Raw genomic sequence first — 24256 nt, 5'->3', positions numbered from 1 at the left:
CCTGGCTGTGAAAGTGTGGGCTCTTCCAGGTCTCACCTCCTCCCACGTAGGATATAGTCTCCAACAAGGCTCCTATGAATATGTCCTTCAAGACAGCTCAGCCAAGAAACTGGTCATAATCACGCCACAGTTAGATGGATGCACTGTTACTCTGGGGTCCAATTTAGAATGGTTATCAACACCAGCATGGCTGCCCGCATGGGAAGTGAGAGGTTTCCTCAGAAAGACCCAACAAATAATGTTCCCAAATTACCTGGAAACACAGAAGTTTCCTTCTGAGAAGTTTCATTCTCTAATTCTCTGGACATCCATCTTGATCCTGACATTTCCTGCCTTTCCCTTCCCATCTGGAGATGACTCCTTTGTTTTAAGGAGTCCTTGGTGAACATGAAGTTTAGTAAAACAGAAAGGAAGACATTTTTGAAACGCAGACATTGTAAGCCTCACATCAGGCACTCGAGAAAAAGAGGCTGTACCCCAGAAACATGGCCACCAGTTTGGGAAGAGTGTTAGCACAAGTGCAGAGATACAAAGACATGAGGAGCTAACAGTTGATTGTTAACCTCCCAAACTCAATTCAATGTGACAGTGACACTTCACAGCACATTGCGTCCAATCTCATTTGAAGCTGACAAAGATTGTTTCTGCTTTACATCTATTGGTTTATTAATGGTCTACAGCCTCTTAAGCAGATGCATATTCATTAGGTAGCCAGCTGTTAGGAGGTTCCCAGATGTCGAATGTAACTCTGTCTTGGAACATATTTTTTTTTTTCCTTATCATGAAACAAAGTAATTGAGGCCTTATTAAAGAACCAGTTAATTACTAAAGCGGTACCTTATGCCACCCTTTTTATCATTCAAATCTGAGAACTCTTGGGACGTCTGAAAAATTTGGTGAAGAGACAGTATTTAAGAGCCAATCTTTATTGTATATTTTTACATATAGGCAGATACTGTATGTGAAGAGACACACATACATACACTTCCACACTGGGAAGTGTGTCCTTTCCTTGGCTCATTGCAGGAATTAGGTCTAAAGGACAACACTAATAAACTTAGTAAATTAATTAAAATTAAGGTACCTTAATATTTCTTTAATTTTATTACTTCCCTGTAAAAGGGGACTTGAAAAATGGTTCTTTGTGTAACCTATGCCTCAAATCTCATTTTATATTTCCCAGTAAAGATTATATTTTTTCCCCATCAAAAATAAGTTCAACTATTGGCAATCAAAGAATTTTCAAAATGCCAGGTATCTCCAAATGTCCTTTCAAACCCTATTCTGAAGATGTCAATTCAGATAATCCCTTAAGAGCACCTTACATCTAGCAATTCCATTTCGACTTTTATTTGGTGGTTGGGAATCTCAATTCTACTTCTCGAGCACAAGAATCGCAGGAGCAAATGAAGAATTGTCAAGAGCACACAATCTTTAGAAAATGGAGCACTGCGCTTTTGGAAACGGATTCCTTAACCACACAACCCACCGTTAGCCTTCGGCTTGCTCTTAACCATCTTTTGATCCCTTGAGGTGCCTTTGTGTCATACTTACTCCAAATCTGCTGGATTTTTTCTGCTTTCAAGATTTGGCTAATGTCTTATGCTAAGTTGTATCACCATTTCTAAAACAAACAGAAAGGTTTAGCCTTCAGAAGAGATCAGTTTTTATTTGCTCTGTGGCTTATCTCCTGCTGTTGACCTTTAGAAAATGCAAATAGATTACATAAACATTGCTTCCTTAAAAAACATACTAGTTAACAACCATTTACTAGCTGTCTACTACATGTGGAACATTACATGGTGTCTGGAGACAACATGGTCAGAGCTCAGGGATACGCAAGGAAAAGCTGACACTTTGTATGGCAAACTCTAAATTCAAAGGTCTGAAATGTTAATTGAGGGGTAATAGTGGAAGGAATAGTGGAAGGAAACTGAATTCGGATTCTAAGGTCCTGTCTTAAGACACATGGCCTTCCTAACGACCTCGATGTCTCAGAGCCTCAGTTCCTTCATCTGTAACAAGGGGATGGATAGTAACTGTCTTACCTTCGTAGCTGAGGTTATTGTGAAGACCAGAGATGAAATGATCGTGAATCCACTCTGTAAGCTGTAATATGCAAAGGCAAGTTATCACTGTTTAAAATATGCAATTTGCGTTTACAAATGGCCCCTAGATATGCAAACAATTTATATCTTTCACATATAAAATAGCTGCTAATGCATTTTAGCTTCAATAGTAAATACCACACCATTGCCATACAATTTTCCACTCCAGTTTCTTAAAGTCCAAGTGAAGCAAGCCCTGTGTGACAACCATTGCAAGGAAAGCAAACGGAACCTTCAGAATATTCCATTTCTGGTGGTGACAGTCCCCTCCGAGGAATTTTTGAGGAAAGTGAACCAATTACTTAGCATCCTAAACACCAACTGTAGCACGGTCCTTTCCTGCCTCCCCCCATTCTACTCCTACGTGAAGCTCCAGCCACAGCCACTAAACTTCTGGCGGTTCTTTCTCCACGTGGAGTCTTCATGTGTGTAGTTCTCCATGGCTGGATGACCCGTCCTCTCGCTTAGCCTGGGTGTAATGTTGAGGTTCAATAAAAAAGGAGATACAATGTAGAAAGGCAGCATGATATAGAAAATGCTTTAGAGATAAATCTTCTGAGAAAAAAAATTTAAACACAGGCTTAGATATAAAATATTTACTTCCTCTAAGATATTCTTCTTAATTTAAAGAAAAAAATTTATTTAAGATTACAGGTTTTAAATATCAGGAAAGATAATCTACTATGCTGCCACCAGAGGTTGGTTTGATTGCTCTGAAGTAACAACACTTGAAAGCTCCTATTCTTTGAAACTAATTTAAACACATTGAATTGTTGAAAGATTAAAAACCGCAGTCAGCTAATTACACTCCCTCTCATCTCTTATTCAGCAAATGAATCACTTTTCATTACCACTTAGCTGAAGTACATGAATTTCTGCCTAATTAGAAATGTTGTAGATGGAACATTAGCAAGAATGGAGCAGGTCAGGTTATCTTTGCTGCTTCATTTTTAATTCCTAACAGTAGAGTATGATAGGAAAGAATAGAGAAGTCGTTAAATAATTTTAAATTATTTATAAAAATTACTTTGCCCAAATCATAATTATTTTTTCCCCAAATGGTCTCAAATGTCTAACAGAATGAAAGAAAATGCAGCTCAACATTGATTTTAATGAACATTTTAATGTTATGTATAACAGAACATTATGAATACAATGGAAACAAAGTTTTATCAATTTAATAAAAAAAATTTCAACATAAAGTGGGGAGGTGATAATTTGATATCTATATTATAATATTTATTTTGAAAAATATTCCCAGCTTGAGGGTGAGACAATTAATTTTGCATTCCAAACTCTAGAATCATGATTTTCATGTGAGCTTAATGCAGAATTACAGCAGAAAAACAAAAACATTTTAATTAATTTCCTTTATTTGTCATTAAATCAATAAAATCTTTGACTGCTACAGGTCTCCTTTAATAATACATATTTAACTCCTCTCTATTGGAACCATATTGCTAATGCCATATTATATACACTCAAAACCAAAACAAAACAAATACAGTATAAAACCTAAAAGTGAACATTGGGTTCTAGCATTTATATTTAACTTAAGGTTTTAATGGATTTTTACCTTTTCAGACACCAAAAAAAGAAATAATAATAAAATAAATATTTTTCTTTTTTGACTGTTCCTGATTTAAATGATGGCTACAGGGATAAACACGGAAGGAAAGCCTTGCCAAGTTAATCACTGCAAACTGTAAATAATGACTGCTGAAAACAAACAAAAATACTGGAGGTTATTTTTCTTTTAAAGGAAACCATAGAGCAGTCCTGAAAAAATATTTTTTCCTAGTTTTGCACAGGATAATTATAGCAGAAGACATGGGGAAAGTCCCACAGCTATCACCAATTGCTTAAAGAGGTTCTGTTACAATAAAAATTTGGATAGTATAATAGCAGTGTTGCTGGAACATTAGCAAAAGTATATATACATTCCAGTTACCTTTGATTTAGCCATAATCACATATGTATGCCTTTTTTGGACAAAAATATATATTTTTATAAAAAACTGATCATCCAACTTTAATGATTTCATATATGGACTCAAGAGTGGTACTAAAAGGAACAGACCCAATTATGACAAGGCGATTCAGGGACAGAAAAATCAAGTTCCTCAGGAAAAGAAAGTATAAAATTAGAGATTCAAACACATTTATTCAGCCCTATTCCAGTTTTCCCACAAATTATGATATTAAATGGGTTCTTCAATTTATAAAGGCTTTCAATGGTCTCACCACCCCATTGTGGTCTGTTCTCACCGGAAAAAATGATTCTGACTGCCTCATCCGAAGCGCTCTTGCCTGGCCTTCTAAAATACTAGATATTTCACTTTTATAAAACAGCCTTTTTGGTTCTTTATGTAGGTTTATTTTAATTAACTGATAAAGGGGAGCTGATTAGCATTTTCCATCCCGACATCACCTATCTGCACAGCTAAAAATTCCTCAATCTGCTTCTTTACAATCTCTTATTTGCTAAAGTTGGCGAAATTTGCAAAGGCATCTTGCTTGGGTTGCACAGTTCCAGAAGTCATGGCTATGTTGGGCATGCCCATTCCCATTGTGCCTGTCAAGCCCATCCCGGCAGCTGACATCCCTATGTTCATGTTCATGCCCATCATGCTCTGGTTCATCATTGGAGTATTTCCAAGAGGGGCCATTCCCATGGTGCCAGTCATCACATTGGGCATGCTCATAGGCATGGGTCCCCCCATCAAAGTGTTAGTTTGGGGCCGGACAGGAAGCATGTTTGATGGAGAACTGAGGTTCACGGCGCCAAAACTTTGAGTCATCACATTCATAGGCTGTTGCATATCTACCAGAAGAAAACAGACAACTTTACCACAATGAATTCTTAGAGGCATAGAGCAGAAAACTAATAGAATCTTCCTGACCATCAATACCTTTAGCCCCAGCAAAATTCCTTTACAGTGATTTTTATAAGAGAAGTCAATTAATTTGCACTGGTTACTCTTGAGAAATATTCAGTGGCTCTTGGCCCTGGTTTTCCAGAGATGTAGAAGCAGTAGGAGTGGGCTAGGGGAAAAACATGAGCCAGTTTAAAATATTCTTAAAAATTCTACTGTTAAAGCCTACCTAACAAGCTGTCAAGAGCTAATTGTATATCAAAGCCTTTAAAAAGTTTGTATCTTTTGACTCACTCTGTTTTTAGAACATTACATTAAGAAAAAAAAAAAAGTACAAAGGTTTATACAAAATCCTGAAGTTATTTATTAAGAACAAAAGGCTGGAAACAATTTAAATAACTGGTAAGAGGAACAGCACACTAATATGATGGATAACTATGAAGATCTAAAAATCATTTTTTCCTAGGAACACTCAACACAGGAAAAACAATCATAATCTAATGTTTTTTTTCTTTCTTTTTTTTTTTTTTTTTAACCTGAGACAGAGTCTCACTTTGTCACCCAGGCTAGAGTGCAGTGGCACAATCTAGCTCACTGCAACCTCAAACTCCTGAGCTCAAGTGATCCTTCTGCCTCGGTCCCCCCACTAGCTAGGACTACAGGTGCATGCCACCATGTCCAGCTAATTTATTCTATTTGTAGTAGAGATGGGGTCTCACTCTTGCTCAGTCTGGTCTCAAACTTCTGACCTCAAGCAATCCTCCCATCTCAGCCTCCCAAAGTGCTAGGATTATAGGAGTGAGCCACCTCTCCTGGCCTTATAATTTAATGTTGAATGACAACAGCAAGAAACAAAATAATAGAGACAGAATGATGACAAGTATTAAAAATACGCTTAGAAAATGCTGAAATAAATATGTATTAATTACCCCTAGCCTGTGGAATTCAGATGATTTTTGTTTCTTCATATTTGCCTATATTTAAAAAAATGTATACAGCAAATACTTTTATTTTAGTAGTCAGGGCCCCAAAACTCACCACAATACAATAAATGTTATCATGCCAAGGGTAGAATACAAAGTAATTCAATGTGCCAGGAGGGATATGAAGTGAGTACTATGTGAAAAGATCTTAGTTAACAACTGTTAGTTATATATAGTCCATGTCATTATTTTATCTCATAGCCTGTAGTAGTCCTGGCATCAGGGCAAAAGATTACAAGTACACAAAAAAGTGGGATGTCTTGAGGTAACTTACTCTGTTGCTGAATCATCGTATTGAGTGATGGCTGCTGGGGCTTGGAAGGCTGCATACCAGGTAGTAAGTTGTCTAGGCTGATGTTTACACTGGGGTCAGACCAAGTAGAGGGCAGGGTTTTGCTGACTGATTTCTGGACCATATCTGTATTCTGATTATAGAGAGGATTAGGCTTCTGCAGCACTGTGCTAACATTTTGCAAAGGCTGAAAAATAGAAAAATGCTCTAAAAATTAAGCATCTGTTCTATAAAGATTTATCAGACAGCAATTTAATCACAGTAACGAACTTCTGAGACCAAAAAGAACCACAAATGTTCTAGGCTAGTTCTATGTAAAAGTCTTTAATACTGTGAATCATAAGCTTCCCAGAGAGGTTCCTCTAAAGTTCCAATCAGGTTTGAGGTGGAAAAAACCAACAATATGTCTACACTAACAGTTATTCTCCCACCACCCACAGTCTAGAAGCCACTACCCCTAGCAAATGCCCAGGGCAACTACCACCTTCAGGTTAGTACAGCTTTAAGGAGATAATACAAGTGGAAATTTATTCTTACAGAATAAAATTCTGGATATGACTTCTCATGTTATAAAAAGGCCAAACCATCAAATAGCAGGTTATATTTCACATATTCTGACTGACATTTCCCTATCCTGTGCATACTTCTGCCTAAAGTGAGCAACACTAGTAGAACTTGAGGGACCAATTAAGGAGAAAAAAGAAATTCAGGAGAAAGAAGCAGAGGTTCCTGGTGGTTACTAAGAGTAACTGTCAAAAGGATACAAAAAAGGAATAGGAACAGGAAGAATAAGTACAAATGTAGCAATGCAAAGAAACATAATAGTTACAATTAAGACCACAAATAAAGTAGAATGACTTTATAAATCTTAAATTGTATGTTAAGCTTAATTTCTGTTACACAAAGCAGTCACCTTTCTGCTTCTTTCTTCTCTTCCTTCATCCTAACACCTCAGAGAGGAGAATCTACATATTAAAATGAGCAATTAGCATCATCAACCAATATTCTCAATACCCTGAGTCAAAAATAGCAAGTTCCTGGTACAACTCAGACATATATTTTCCAAACCTGAACTTGTTCAAATTCTATATTAGGTAATTTGGACTAAACTATAAAAAAGTGAATGAAGAAACTCCCATTTTGGTTGTTTTCCTTTATGAAAATGAGAGTTAAAAGAAGAGTCTATATAATACAGAGTAGACCCAGAAAGGGGAGGAACAGTTACCATTTGAAAGAATGATTTTCTATATCAACAATGACTGCTGACTAGCAATGATTGATAGTTCTTTAAGGACATGACCAGAAACTTTACTGAGTGAATGGTTAACATGGATGAAGCAATTATCTCTATTTCTTTCTCTTAAAAAACAATTTTAACAACTATTAAATACCAATTTGTTACAATTCAATAAATTTTCAGCATGTCCCTCCTCTGTGTAAGGCACCATGCTTGGCTTTACAGTGACTAGAAGATGGGCGAGAAGGCCTTGCCCTCTAGAACTCAAATGACTATACTAGGGGAAAGAGTGTAAAGTAAATGCAATGTGCTAAAGTGGTACACACAATGGTTTGCTTACTTTCTGTTTTATGTGAGTCTATCATTAGATGAGTTAAGGCACCTCAAACATTATGAACCGCAATTTCCAAGGGAAGCAGACAACTTACCTGTGATCTTGACATGGGCAAACCAAGCCCTACAGCATTAGTGCTCATCATAGAGAAATTCATACTCTGGGAAGACGTCATGGTTGCCTGGGATGAGCCCATAAGATCAAACAGGTCTGAAGAATTTGAGGCAGCTGGAGATGGGCCTAAAGCTGGTTGTGAGCCACTAACAAGTTCTACAGCTGGCTGTGAGGCACTGCCAAAAAGCTCGCCACTGGAAGCAACAGGGCCAGATGGGGCTTGGTTGAAGGCACTCCAGTCACCAAAGTCTCCATTCCCACTTGTTGCTGTTACTAAGACAGAAAGAACTGTAAGAGTAAGAAACTTTCTGAAATGCACAGAACAAATGTAACAATCTATGAACTGAAACAAATTAGAGTTGATCTGAGTCCATCCAGATTAACATCTGCAGGTACCATCTCCATCTGGACGTTATTCTTTCTCATGAATATTACACAAGAGTTAACAAGGTGGCAAAGAAAAAAAAAAACTCTCCTAAATATAAAGTAAAACCCATCTCTTGGCAGGTCTGTAGGTGACATATAGAAATTACCATAAAAACTTCCCTTCAGCCAAGTCTGTATAACAAATATGCTTCCACCTGAACAGACAGGATCTAGCCTGGGACTCTGAAAAGCAAGAAGAAAACTCTAAACTGGTTAAACTTTTTGCTGGGAGCTCCAGAATCCTCATGTGAGGAGATACTCAGTAAAATCAAAGAACTCAACTCATTTAGTTCATTCATTATTTGGAAAGATTCAGGAGAAATCAAACTACAATTTATACTGCCTCATGTAATTTTTAAAACCCCAAATTCATGAGATTACATTTATTTTTTAAAAAACTCCACAAAAACCAGAAAAGCATGGAGGAAAAGACCTAATAAAATTAAGGGTAGGGTCAGTAAACGTCTCTAACAAGTTCTCCCTCATTTTGGCATGCTTCCATTACCAACACAATGGCTACAGCCACGACGTAACCTTAGTACATTGCTTGCTTCAACTAGTTCAATATATTTAAATTAAAAGAGGGGAAGGAAACTCATGCTAATATTAAAAAACAAAACCATATCACTATACTTTAAAGTATAATTACAACAAGTTTAATGTTGAATGAATTCAATACAAAAATTGACAATTTTTATATTTTGATATTTAATTTATACATTAAGTATAATTTAATTTGAATATTTAACATATTCAAATTATTTGCATAGTAGGCAACTTTACACATACAAAAATTTTGAGAATTAATTGATAGATCACACTGGTTAAGAGCATGGATTTTGTATCTTACTAATTTTGTAACCCTAAGCAAATTACTTAACCTCTCTGTGCCTCACTTATAAAATTTAAGTTGTGAGGATTAAATAATTTAATATGTAGTAAGTGCCATTTAAAGTTTGTTATTGTTACTTTGAATTTATTGTGAAAGCCCAGGTGAGAGCCACAGCACTGCACTCTTTCCTTTAGGTATGCTATATAAAAGTGTAAGTCAAGCTTCTATAAATTCTGTATTCATAATAATAACTATGTCGAACACAATGATTATAAAGGCAAGTGATATTTTTGTAAAAAAAAAAATTCACTAGGCTATACATATATCTAAGTAAATAAATCTTTCCTTAAAAAAGGGACAAACAGATAAATATGAATAAATGGAAGTTGAAAAAGCAAAAGATGAAGAAAGAGCTATAAAAAAAACCTGTCAGCTGAAAGCAAATAGTATGTATTTCCAAGTTAATTAACACCATCTCTTTGCATTCCATGTTCATTTACAACTTGGAAATACATTTTTGTCTAGCCTAAAAGGTAACCAATCACTGCAATACGGTGTCTCATTACGCTAAATACCAAAAGAGAACAATAACATGAAGTCTTTAAAATTATATTCTTTTATAATTACATTAAAATATAAGCACCCTCAAAAGGGAAAATAATTCTAATTCATTTAGAAACCTCACGCTCTACCAACAATTTAATATAAAAACTGGGCTAATATTCATTACCTCAGGGTTGTACTAAAACATATCTTTGATCTTCTTTACAAAAGAGACTGCGTTAAGAGTTTTACAATTCTCTATATTAAACAATTTAAATTAATTTAAGCAAGGCTACGGGATAAAAGTAAATTTCATGCTGATTTTCTATTTGCTTGATCTATTAAATAGAATATCAATGGAAACTGGGGCAAAATGTGTTGCCCCATCTGAAAACTTGGTATCTGAGATGATTAATCATGGAAGGAAGAGATTTCTAGTGGGCATATATTGTTTAGAAATGATTAATCTTTGTTGCAGCAGTTCCAGCCCCCTGCGTAATGGTGATCAGGTTATATTAATCACATGCATACAGATGAAGAGATGTATTACTTAGGCAACATTAATATGTTCAAATTATTTCCATAGTAGGCAACTTTACATACATAAAAACTTCGAGAATTACGTAAGAAGTCTATAAAATTAGGGCAATGTTTATCTTCCACTTTGATTTGCCTAAAGTAAGGTATCAACCCTTACAAGGCATAATCATACTTTCAAAATGAAGCAGTTAATTACTCAACAATTCTGGTTTATGGGAAGTATTTAGAATTTACAAAAGTAGGCTGTTGATATAACCCCAAACCACATTAAAAGCTTTGCATCTTTCTTCCCAACTCCTCACAAACCTAAACCAGACATTACTAAATATAAATTTTAATCTAGTTTAATATAATAGCAATAGATTTTACTTATAATAAATAACACTAATTCAGTTAAATTACATCCTTCTCCCCTCATGTTTAAGATAGCTAATTTTTAAAAATATTATGTCTCAAACTTCAGACTGACCAGACTTTATAAAACAAACACCACAACCCATTTACTACCTAAAAAAGAAAAAAAAAGATACTTAATAATGAACTTAACCCCCTATTCTACATCCTTCCACAGACATTACTTTACCCTCATAAAGAACTGTGAAAAGTAGCATTATTTCTAGTTTGAGAAAGTTGGAGGCTTTCCCAAACTTAAACAGCTACCATAGTGTATGGCAGAGGTAATAAAACAAAAATATTGTTCAAAAAGGAAAGAAGACAAACCCTTCACCTCAATCCTTGATGTTTAAGTCTATATTCTACTTGAATGTTGGTATTTTAAAAAAATTTCTATTTAACACAGTGTGAGAGTTTTGGGAGGTTCAACTGCTCACTGTTTTAGGGTATGTCAAAATGAAGTTCAGTTATTTTTCACAAAAATCTTCTTAAGATATCTAAATTACAAAGGAATGAATTTTTGTAAGATAGTTTTCCCAATTGCAATGTCCCCAACTTTCATTTGTGAAAATCATAAGCCAAAAACTAAATATAAACCATTAATATTCTTGATGCTGAGTTTATACTTATTCACATCCCCCTCCCAAAGCTAAACAAGTCACTTATGAATACAGACAATTTTCTTTAGATAGTACCTGTGTAGTCTGCAACCATATTAATTCATTTGGCACATTTAAGACACTTGCCTAATAAAATACCTTGTGAATAAATTCTTTAGGAATTATGAATCATAAATACTGTAAAGAGAAGAAAAAAGTAAAAAAGAAGCTAATTTGAGGGGTAAGGAGTTTTTTTGTTTTGACAACCTTTATACCTTCTGGCCAATCAAATCACATCATACCTTGGGGAGGGAAATTATTGCCTGATGCAGCAGCTGAGCCGAAGTCAGCAAATCCCCCGAATAAATCAGCTGATCCTCCTAGAAGTTAAGAATGAGGAAAAAGTTAAACTGTTAGAACTACAAAACAATTGTAAACAATTTCAGGGAGCCATTTTAGCACTACACAAAAAATAACCAATATTAGAGGCCTCACATGCTTCATAAAAGCTTAAGTTTGCCGACCTAGATTTTCATATCTCTATATTCCCTGTAAACTACCACAGACTCTTATGATCCTTAGTTCTATATCTAATAAATGACACTACATCTGTGGTTAAAGTTCTCTCTCGCCAATATTTCACGAACGTAACGTGAATACAGTTTATCCAGCTGATTATACTCTTTATAAGAATCTTCAATGGCCGGGCACAGTGGCTCACGCCTGTAATCTTAGCACTCTGGGAGGCCGAGGCGGGCAGATTGTTTGAGCTCAGGAGTTCGAGACCAGCCTGAGCAAGAGCGAGACCCCGTCTCTTACTAAAAATAGAAAGAAATTAAATGGACAGTTAAAATACATATAGAAAAATTAGCCGGGCATGGTGGCGCATGCCTGTAGTCCCAGCTATTCGGGAGGCTGAGGCAGGAGGATCGCTTGAGCCCAGGAGTTTGAGGTTGCTGTGAGCTAGACTGACGCCACGGCACTCACTCTAGCCTGGGCAACAGAGTGAGACTCTGTCTCAAAAAAAAAAAAAAAAAAAAAAAAAAAGAATCTTCAATGGATGCTAAAACCTGACTAAAATGTTGCTGGCGAATAAGACATTTACAAGACAAATAAATGAAATGAATAATCCTTGATAGGACATGGGATTTTAAAAAAAGTGCTATTCTGACAGAATTGAGACATTGGGGAAATTTGAATATGGTCATATATTAGACATGAATATTTTAATGTTAAATCTCAAGTGTAATTATATTATGATTATAAAGGAGAATGTCCTTGTAAGGAGATATATGAAGAAGTATTTTGGGGGAAAAATGTCATGTTTCCAACTTCCTCACAAACAGTACAGAATAAACCAATGAAACAAGATAAACAACTAATAAAAAAGAACTAGAGAGTGAGAGATAAATAAAATGGGACAAATTTTCTGTTTAAAATAAAAAATTAGAAGAACAAATTTGAAGTTCATTTGTATAAAAATCAATTTAAATGGATACAGGGGAAAAAAAATCAATGATTTTGGTAGATTATTTATTCTCCTATTGTTTACTCCATGAGAGTAAATACTTGTGTTTTAAATGCATGGAAAAATAATAGCTTCTTGCTACTTCTAGACTGTTGTTTTTAAAGGGGTTAGATCCCAATCATAAGTCTGCAAATCAATCTGTGTGCATAACATCACATTCTCAGACTAATTTTCATTTGTAAACACTACATCATGGGTAAGAATATTTACTTTTATCTACAATTTGAACAATAACATTATTTAAAGCTTTAATATTCCATTTTCTCCAGCTCAGTTATCAATGAAACAGCCAAAGATCTAAAAACCTTAAATAGTTGTCCTTATTTTTGTCTGTCCTTAAAGATTTCACCTCTTAAGAGTCACAACCTTAGAAGTTTACAGCAGCAGTTCAATTATGGTGCTTTTAGTGTTATGTGAACATTATATAGGTTACATCACAGATGCTTAGCCTGCAGTGCTTAGAAACTAGCCAGGTGGGACTGGAACATCTGGGCTGCACTCAAACACCACCAGGGACAGCTTCCAACATCTGGTGCCATTTCTGAATTGTCTTATCGCTGCAAGACATTCTGCCCCATCTGCTACACTCAACTGGGTTAATTAAACTAGAACCATCTCCCCTTCTTAATAAATGGCCAGCAGTAATAAAAGGAACAAATCAGCTTCTGATACATGTGTACCTGGTATTTCTTTTTAATGCACATTTACTGTAGTCAACTATCAGCAGGCATAAGTAATTCCTCATTCCTTTACCACATTATAGATGCACATGTTCACATACATATATATCCTCACTCACCAGAGAACTAATGCCAACCAAAGCAAAGGTTTTCCAGTTCTACTAACACTATAGCTTATAAGTCAAAATTTTATATCACCTAAAAGATAGTATCCCAGTGATTTGGTTTTTCTTCCATAAAGTACATATATTGTGATAAAATGTGACAAGGAGCACAAAAGATCAATGAACTATGGTTTTAAACTATATAAATAAGTACATATATTAATAAAAAACTAGCACAGAAATGAATGTTTCTATTCTTAAGTTGTTTTCTGTAATGTTCCTTCAAGTTAAAAATATGGTCAAAATATACTATTGGGTAATAGAATGATAGTTAAATCAATTACATCATTAATGGATTTAAAAATTGGGGATTATTTTAACTTCCTTCACTCAAGCAGGGAATAAACATCAATATGTAATTTATTATGCTAAACAAGTTAGGGATTTTCAATTCTTACACAGTCTAGGCCACAAAGAAAACTCATGTTGAGGATAAAAGCACTGAATGCTGTAGATCACAACTGCAAAATGGGTAAAAAATTTTGTTTTTGAAATATCCTCAATTTAATATAGCACGTAAATACCCACTTTAGTTATTTTGCTGCTCCACCTTCCACTACCTAAACTGAAATTATATGGTGTTCATAATTTATCTACAGCATATATGTACTCCTCTTCACCCATACTACAGTGAGCTTGATTTCAACATGTCTAATTTAAGAACAATAGGAATAATGAACAGAAACATACACACAGGTATTTTACAAATAAACAGCGCCTTTCTGGAAAAGGATGTAGTTTTTTTTCTCTAATCTTTTTAAGTGCCACATATTATGTTTCTATTGGTACTTTACACAATGTGATCTTCAACTTGGAAGGAAAACTGTCTCAAAAATTCAAACTCTCTTTATTTCATTTAGGAAAAGTTTCTCTCTCCTAGGACTATCCATATCTATATGTATGATATTCATACCAAATTCCCAAGAAATTTTCTATACTTAAGCATTTTCCCAGATAACTTCTATCTAAGGGAATGTAAATAAAAGAGTCTACCAAAAATTGCTACATGTGGAAGACTGCTAATTTTCACAAGAGCTATCCTTCAAGATTCCCACATGAGAGCTGTCATTATAAATGAACCATTTCCATCTGCCTTTTCAGGGCAGCTAGGAGGTTATTTACAATCACCAGCTGGGAACATGTATTTTCCAAAGCAATACTGTGAACAAGAAAATACAGCTACACTAGACAGTGTTTAAACTACAAATGAAAATTTTCTTCAACAAAGAATCTGATCTATATTACATTAAGAAAAACAAATTTTACATGAAGAATTCTAATATAAACAAAATTAAAGAAATGACAAAATGCAAAAGAATTTAAAAATACATGGCAAAGAATTATTACCTATAATATACAAGAAGTTTTAAAAAATCAATAAGGATGAGTACCCTCAATAGAAAAAATGGACAAAGGGCATGAACAGACAAGTCACAACTGACCTATAGAAATATGAAAAGTTCAAACTCACTCATCAAACAGATACAAAATAAGATGAAATACTATTTTCTCCTTACCAAACTGGGAAGTTTTTAAAGGTGCTGTTATGCTACTTTATTTATAATAGAGAAAATTTTGGAAAAAAAACAAAACCTAATCTTTAGAAAACAAGGGACTGATTATTTAAAGAAATTATAGTATAGACATATAATGTAAGATCATAAAGCAATGAAAAGTTTTGTAAAAGAACACCAATTATCATAAGGAAATGGTCATGAGATCTTGGGTGAGAAGCAGTTTTAAAAAAAAAAACAAAAAACAAGCCCCTATCTAAAAGCCTGAAAAAGATTTGCCGCATAATAAATACTTAAATAAATGTACTGACTGAATATACAGAAAATCTGTTCAAAAAAGAATATTCATCAAAGTAATTAATAGCTAATTTTACGTGCCTTAATTATGGTGAATCACTTTTTTCCACCAAATTGAGCATGCTTTACTTTTAATTATCAGAGAAAAGGAGCATATACTTTAAAATTTTTATTTTTAGTAAACTTGGCTTAAAACTAGAGGCGACCCTATCCAAATTCTAATATATAAGTTGGTATGTTGAGGATGTAACAAGGTGAATATTTACATATTTATGTAAATACAGTACTCCACTAAATAACATATTTAGTTATGTAAATATCCTCAACTAACTAGAAAGTACTGGGTACAAAGCAACAGGTTCAAATGTAAATATAATAAACATTTTGGATTTCATTACCTTAATCCTTTTAAATGTTTTTTTTTAAGAAAAGAATTCAAAATATATTGCAAGTATTTCTATTTGCACTGATTATGTTGTATTTTCTTTTCAACTTCATTTACTATACTAACAAAGATAATAGTATGTTAATTAGACCTAAATTTCTTAATTACAAAGAGACAAAGGAGACAACCTGGACTTCTTTTTAAAGGAGATTACTAAAAAAAGAAACAGAATGGTTTTTGGCATTCTATTTCTAATTGGCTTTTCTAAATATAGTCATGCATCGCTTAACGATGAGGCTAAGTTCTGAGAAATGCATTAGGTGATTTCATCATTGTGTGAACACCACAGTGTACTTACACAAACCTAGATAGTACAGCCTACTCCTTCTAGGCTACAAACCTGTACAGCACGTTACTGTACTGAATACTGTAGGCAACTGTAACAAAATGGGAAGTATTTACGTATCTGAACATACCTAAACATATAAACGGTACAGCAGAAATACAGTATTATAATCTCAAAGCAGGACGGTTGTATAGGTGGTACATCATTGACTGAAAACATCATTATGCAATAGATGACTGCACTTTAAATTATTCATTTCTTAAAATGTTTACTTAAAAATGTACTATATGTAAAAGCTACCAAAATATCATTTGAGTATAGATTTTAGAAGAATATCACCACAATGGGACATTTATCAAGATAGTCTGAAATAAATTTTGATAAATGATTAGGTTTCCCATGTATACATATATATATATATATATATATATTTTTTTTTTTTTTGCCCAAGTACTCTTTCTCTGGTATTCACATACCTATTTTTAAACTTGGTAAGATATTCTACAAAGATTTTATCAAATATATTTTTGAAGATGCTAATAAGAAGAATGTAACAATACAAAAGAAGAAAATGTGAGCATTTTCTCAGAGGATGTATTTATCTGGTGAGTGTACAGATGCAGTATCTGCTTAGCTTTACAGCTTGTGCCTACATTACTTGCATGATGGTACTATTATAAATATGGGCACATCTGGCAAATGACACCCAAATGGCATACCAAATAGCAATGTTAATATGGTAGATTCTTACACCTTCTCATGTGTAGGTGCTAAAGATTTAATATCCAATTTTCTTTCACTGCTGAATTCAATTTAAAATATATTATTAAAATATTTAAAGAGATTGGGGGTAACTAAATTTATATACTGACTGGAGGGGGATCTGCACAAACTAGTTAAATATACTGTTTCAAACAGGAGAAAGCTTTAAAAAACACTTCTGATGTCAATCCACATCAACTGCTTTTTATTAAGATAAAATACACCTTAAGTCAAGAAACCTTTCAGATTTCAAAGTTTGTTTCAATTACTATATTAATATTAATTGCTACTTCTATTTATTTAGTCAATCTACTGTTTGCACTGGAGAAGAAAAACCACTCAAAGGTTTCTCGCCAAGCAAAGGAAGTATGTTTGTATTTAATAATTCTCTCTGTTTGTTCAAAGCAATCTTGATATCACCAAGGAAAAAAGTTACATTCACTCATCTGACCTTCCTAGTTAATTCTTCTCTGATTGCTCCATTAAAACTTTCCATAAATGCATGAAAGGAGTCCTTTAATATTTCATGCCAGAAGTCCAAAATAGTTAATATTCTGTGACACTGTGTCTGTGTGTGTCTGTGTTATATTACAACATGCTAACTACCAGTTAATTCTACAGTTTAAATCTCAAACATACAAAAAGACATCACATAAATTGTTAAACTAATGTAACTGTTTGTAACCTTAGGCATTACAGTCCAATAAAGTTTAAAGAACAATTTTAGGAACAGTTACAGAAAAAAGGTGAAGAGGATTGAAGAATCTCAGAACGTAGCTCAATCCAGATGTCCTATAAAGTTCATTCTCAGTCTAAGAATTTTATGATAGTAGGCAAGAAAAAGAAATATTAAGGGACTTATATATTATATTAATTAAATATACTATACTATCAACAAAAAGTAATTTCCATCACTGACTTACACTTAAATGCTAATTTAGAAGTTTAAAAACAATTCACCTTTGAAAAACCATCACATAACTGGGAGCAACATATTTACTTTGCACATGAGTTTTACCTCCATCTTGCTGTCTACATTTTAATGTGAAATGAGGCTTGGAAAGACTGTCTTTAAACACAAGCTGTATTTCTTGAGCTGTTCTGACATATAGCACAGTAGATTATTAAAACTCCATAATCATCAAATGCAACCCTAAAAATATCAATTTTCTTGAAAACAATTTATCAGGAGTTACTCAAATAAAATCTGGCACATATTGGAAATCAAACTGAAGAAATGATCAATCACATCTACAAGAAAATTGTGGTAAATTGTTCTTTTGCTGTAGCCTTCATAAAACATGTTTGCTAGTAGTTACACACTTTCACAGAAAGCCCAAAGCACGGGGCATGTTGATAAGTAGGTAACCATTTGTGACTCTGATTAATGATTACTTCCTCCACTTGACCTTTCCATGAGGGCAGGAGTTGTGTTTTACAAGCACCCGGACCAGTGCCTGGTTCAACAAATATTTGCTGAATAAATGAATGAAAAGTTAAATGAACTCTAGGCATGTCCATGTTGACAGCCAGAATTAAGATTTAGGGAAAGATAGTTAAAATGTGCAGAGCAGTACATTTTGCTTATAAAGAAAGCAAAGGAGCCAGTTTTAATGCAATTTTTTGTTTCTCTAAGTTAATCTTAAGAAATTAAAAGTGGGACTACAGACTCCAAAATCTTTGATCATGGAAAATTTCAGAAAGTATACAACACCTTGAAATACCACTTATTATTAATTAGGGAAGAAGCACTACATCGGATAATAAGGAGTCATTAAAATGTAAGCATTACAGTGATTTGAGAATACTATTACTACTCCCCAATATTTACTGACTACCTACCATAAGGTTTTGCTAGGTCTGAGGTTCAGAAAAAGGTATAAAACAGTGTATTCCTTTTAAGGGATAACTTACAGAAATGAAAAAGATAAACAAAAAATAACAACACAGTAGCTCCAAAGAGTGGTAAAGACCACAGGTACTAGGCAAATTAAGAGACAGAGATTACCAAATATCAAATTTTTAAGCACTGTTCTCCCTTAGTTTAGGCAATTAAACAATTCCCCCCAAAATAAAGCTCAAGGTTCACTAAATTCACATAAAAATAAATCTAGTATAAATAATTTTATTTTTCATTTTATCTTTTATTTGGCATTTTTAAAAATGACTATGAAACCATGTTACCAAAAAGAAAAAGCCAATATGGAAGCTTACCTGTTGATTGGCTGGTGCCATCAAACAGATCAACAAGGTCACCAGATGACTTGCTGCTAGGCACTGAAGTCTGAAAACAAACACGTAACTAATAAGCTTAGAAACATTCCTACTATTTTTTCTAAAATCAGCTCTACCCATCTCTAATTCCCAATTTAGACACAAATACCTATAATTACCTTAATAAGGATAGATTAAGTTTTCTGGGGGCGGGGGGGGGAAGAGTACCGACCTTGAATGGAGAGACAGTAAGCATTTTTAAGTCATTCTATTTCCAGCAGTGTAAAAATCCCTAACATTCACACTCTTTTTTCCTAACTCATTTCTTTTCATACTGCATTCCACTCTAAAAACATACCTTCCAGATCCCACTCAAATCTTTATGCTATATATTAGAATCATTTAAGAAAAAAAAATGCCCTAGCAGTTAAAAAAAAAAAATATGCCTCAGCCCCTTATAATATATTGAGTCATAATTGCCCACGATGAGACCTTGGCCTGTTAAAATCTTACAGAGCTCCCCAGATCAGTCCAAGGATTGAGATCCACTGGATTAGAGGCCAAGATCCTATCCAGCTCTAAAATTCCATGAACTTTAGCAATACTTATTGTTTGTATACTACTAGTGTAATTCTATGTTGTCTTATATACTTTGACATCTAATTATTTCATATTTAGTTCCCTAACTAAACTGTGGGGCCTGTATTTGTAATACTATTTTTGTCTTCTCCATAGTACTAAGCCCCGTGGACACCTATGTCCTATATGTTCAATACATAAACATGTTAAATTAGAACTCAATTATTAGGCAAGAGAGAAACACTGTAAGTTCCTAGGCATGTTAACTTAAGCTTTGATTAAAATATTACAGTGTGGTCCAAAAAAAAACCTTTAAACTAAAAGAGATACAAAGTAGTTGGGAATCTTTTCAAGAATGTCAGCCTTCTACATACTTCTTTAACAATAAAAAATAAAAAGTTTATATTACAAATATAAAATCTTTATGGCAGAGTGAAATATATTCAAACTATACTACAAATTGATATTTTAAATCCCTTAAGGTATGAGATAAAAGTCTTATTTTTAAAAAAATTACACAGTTTGGATAATTTTCCTTATGCAACCTTACATGAGTTCTCTATGATAGTCATTATGACTATCTATCAGACCCTATACAGCCACCAGTAAGCTCACTGTGTCTACAGGAGAGGAAATCTAAGACCACAAAGAAATAACAAAGCCATTTTTCCTCTTTAACTACAGCTAAAGTTGAGTTACAATTTTGAGATTTTCATTAAAACTAAAAAGCTCACATCATGACCAAGTGTGGCAGCTCATGCCTGTAACCCCAGTGCTCTAGGAGGCCAAGGTGGGAGGACCACCTCAGCCCAGGAGTTCAAGACCAGGTTGGGCAACACAGTGAGACCCCCGTCTCTACAAAAAATTTTTAAAATTAGCTGGGTGTGGTGGTACATGCCTGCAGTCCTGGCTACCTGGGAGTCTGAGGTGGTAGGATCACCTGAGCATAGAAGTTCAAGAATACAGTGCTATGATCAGGCCACTGCACTCCAGCCTGTGCAACAGAGCAGGTGACACAGTACTTATTGCCACTCAGCGAGCCTAGCTTTATTCTTAGAGTCACCTACAATTTGCTGGGTATATTAAAAACTTTTTCCCAGCTTTCAGCTACTTCTGTTGCAGAGACATCAATTAGATAAACAGTAGTGGGGGAAAAGTGATAAAAATAATTGAGTTTTCTGGGGCAAATTTCCCTCTTTGGCAGATTTCAGTCTAAAAGAACAGTGTTGGGCTAGCTACCTAGAAGGCTGATTTCATTTCTGTGGTGAATAAAAACAAAGGTGGTATAAGAGGCAGTGCTCCTGATACTGCTCAGCAATGACTGCAAGGCAAATAAGCCTCCCTTTAGAGATATCATGGCTATGTTAAATGAAATCATTCCCCTTCTATATCTTTAGTCCCTCTTTTGTCATTTCTTAAAACTTGCAAATACTTCCAAATACTTGCGAATACTTTTCTTAGTGAATCTACTTGTGCTTGGTAATCGGTGGTGGTGTCTAGAAGGAAACAGATGCACTACATTCTGATTCACAACCTTCCCTGAATGAACCAAGAGTGTCATTTCCACTTTCACAGAAAGTGCACAGACAACCATTCAGCAATTGGACACGTTTCTTCCCCCAAAGAGATTTCTTATTATTAATGACTCTGAGTAATACATGACAGATGATCTATAATTAATATGATTGCCTGGAAATGCCCAAGCCTACTAACTGCAGGAATTCTAAAAGTAGTTTATAAAAATAAAACCATGTATAATGTGAAAACTCCTGCCACTTCCCACCTTAACTGAAGACTGAGGTGTATGGGTTGAAGGAATCTGATCTGGACTTGCTTTGTCCCCTGTGTAATGTGCTGCTGCTCCAAGATCAATGGTTTTGGAAGGATTTGCTGTACGCTTGTGTCTGGTTGTGGTGGTCTCTGTGGCCTGTGTGATATGAATATGCTTTGTCGTCACAGTCTCCTCTTCATCTTTGAATTCACCTTTGGGAGATCTGCCTCTTCTTGCTTTCTTTTCCTCATCGCTGTCGCTAAAAGATATTAAAAATGAAGCAAAATAATAAGACTTGGGATTATTTTAAAATGGAATCCTCAGTGATTTCAAAGAATTTCAAATGCAGTAACTCCAAAATTCCGTACTTTGACTATTTGACAGGGATCAACAGAATGTACTAAGCTGTCTGAATAATGATACGTGTGTGTTGGGGAGGGGAAGTGGGAACACACAGAATTCTCCTGTAGGTAAGTCTAAAAAAAGTGCTACAAAAAGTATTTACATAAATGTGTACAAATAAAAAATGTCTGAAATAATGTAAGTTTTTGTTTAGTATAGATTTAAAGCTTAATTAAAAATAAAATAGCAGGATTATTATGTCAGAATCAACTAATAAGACCCTAGTAGTTCAAACATATGCATTTGATGACCATTTTCTTGAAATGGATTGTGTGTAAATGGCTACATTTCCGTTTTAATAACACAATTCTGTCATCAATTTTCATATATGAATGCACATACATAATACTATAATTTCAATGAGTACTTTAAAAAATATTATCCTATCTGAATTCAAATGATTAAACTTTCGCCTGTAAGTACAGAAAAATATGAGGTAATGCACTTTACAACTGAGCTTTATTTTACCATAGTATCAGGAGATCAAACTTTTACAGAACTATGGAAATCACTTTATAAAAAACTTAATTTAACTACATTTAAAATGTCTTTTAAGTAATTCCCTTTCAGTCACATTCAAAAAATTTTTTTTCTTTCTTTTTTTTAATAGTGTAAAAGAAAAAAGAAACTGAAGAGTAAAAAACTGGGTTTTTCATATGCTAGGAATGAAAATATCAGTACTTGTCTGTTCACCAGTAATAAGCTATTGGGTTTTTTTTTTTCTGGTGCAAGTAGGACAGAGAGAGAGAAATTACTTGAAATATGTTCCATTACCTATATTACTTAATTTTAGAGTAGGTGGTTTAATTTATAAATATCTTGGAATAAAATGCTTAAAATTCTCCTTTAAACTATGACTATTACTGATGCAATTTAACTTAGACTAATCTAAAGCAATTTTTACTTAAATATAAACCAATTTGGAACTTGTATAAATCAAGGATCAAAAAGAATGACTTTCCACACAGAGCAAAGGGGTTAAATACATTTTTAAGGAACCTACAAGTTCTGATAAGTGTTCAAAAGCCCTAATTTCTCAAAAACAAATGACCTACAGATTCCCACTATCAGTCCTATAAGTAAAACTGAAATGTCTTACCTTTTTGATATCCAATTTTATTTCAGTATAACATAATTTATAAGTTGAAAATATAAATTTGACTAGTACACAATGAAATGGAAGCTTCATATCTGATCAATGTTTAAGAATTTCTAAATCTAACAATGAACTAAAAAGTCAGAAATTCTGGTAATATGCAGAGAGGTCACATGCAACTTTGTCTAAAAATTTACTCTTCTATCACAGATACTCCAAGATGAAAAGTTCCTGACATGTCCTATTGTTACTATGATAAATCATATTCACCATATCGTCACTTTTTTTTTAAACCTTAAATACTCTACATAAAAGATTTGGAAACTCTAGGAGATCCTGTCTTAGAGGCAACATAGAAAAAGTAATTAAGGGAGAAACAGAAAAATAAAAAAAGAGAATAGAGAAACAATGCCAGAAAAGCAAAACTGAGGATTGAAGGACAAAGGATAGAAAGTAACAATACAAGAATATACATAGTGATCTCTAACCCGTCTACCCTACCTGATTCCCAGACTTCTGCAGGAAATACGTAGTAGAGTGGCCAGAATACACAGCCACTATGTTTTACAAACCAAGCCAAAAACTTACATGTACAGGCTACAAAAACATTAATGAGGGAAAAACAGCACAGAATATTTGAAGTAGGCACCATTTTCCCCAACATTTAGTATTTATGATTATTATATTCATAGTCTTTCAGTATGAAAAAGCTGCAAATGTAGTTGTAAAATAGATAAATTGAAGTGCTAGAAATAAGTTCTGGCTCTTCAAAGATCACATTCTAGAAATAGTCTTGAAAAAGAGGCATTTTGGGGATTTAATATGAAAACGTACTGAAAAGACAAAAAATTTAAATTATATTTTTGGGTTTTTTTTAATGATCCCTAAACATTAACTATTAAGATATTTGGTGGGGGAGGGAAGAGATGATATTTAGTTACAAGAATTCACTTGAAGGCTCGGTTCCATCACTAACTGCTTTACTTCAGGTAAGTCCACACGGTCTGATTGAGTCTCAGGTTTCACTTCTAAAACATAAGGGTAAAATTCTTGCTCTACCCTATTTCATAGAGATATTGTGAGGCACAAATTCATCAAGGCCTTGTAAAACTTGCTTTGCAAATTAAGCATTATACACATTGCCCTTTAAATTGGCAGAAAAATCAATTAATATTAATAGCTATATTGGTAGGTAAGAACAAAAGGTTAATGCTGCAAAGTTCCAAGTACTGTTTTATGTAA

The 24256-nt window shown here is 34.0% G+C and overlaps 1 protein-coding gene across 3 annotated transcripts in view; it reads right to left on the bottom strand.

Annotated features, from left to right (window-relative positions):
- Window positions 1-2715: 2715 nt before the first annotated feature.
- CLINT1 (clathrin interactor 1) overlaps window positions 2716-24256 on the bottom strand; it is a 64081-nt gene continuing 42540 nt past the window's right edge. Inside the window, exons 7-12 of one of the 3 annotated variants that reach the window (XM_069484300.1) lie at window positions 21529-21775; window positions 19167-19236; window positions 11579-11656; window positions 7924-8216; window positions 6241-6391; window positions 2716-4931 (exon numbers count right to left, since the gene is read on the bottom strand). In XM_069484300.1, coding sequence (XP_069340401.1) covers window positions 4585-4931; window positions 6241-6391; window positions 7924-8216; window positions 11579-11656; window positions 19167-19236; window positions 21529-21775 — 1186 coding nt within the window. In that variant the 3' untranslated portion in view covers window positions 2716-4584. Of the gene's footprint in view, window positions 4932-6240; window positions 6446-7923; window positions 8217-11578; window positions 11657-19166; window positions 19237-21528; window positions 21776-24256 lie in introns of all 3 variants that reach the window. The other 2 variants (XM_069484299.1, XM_069484301.1) reach the window with 2 other exon arrangements.

This window comes from Eulemur rufifrons, chromosome 10 (genome assembly GCF_041146395.1).
Source record: "Eulemur rufifrons isolate Redbay chromosome 10, OSU_ERuf_1, whole genome shotgun sequence".
NCBI classification, from domain to species: domain Eukaryota; kingdom Metazoa; phylum Chordata; class Mammalia; order Primates; family Lemuridae; genus Eulemur; species Eulemur rufifrons.
This window is presented reverse-complemented; position numbering and strand designations above follow the sequence as displayed.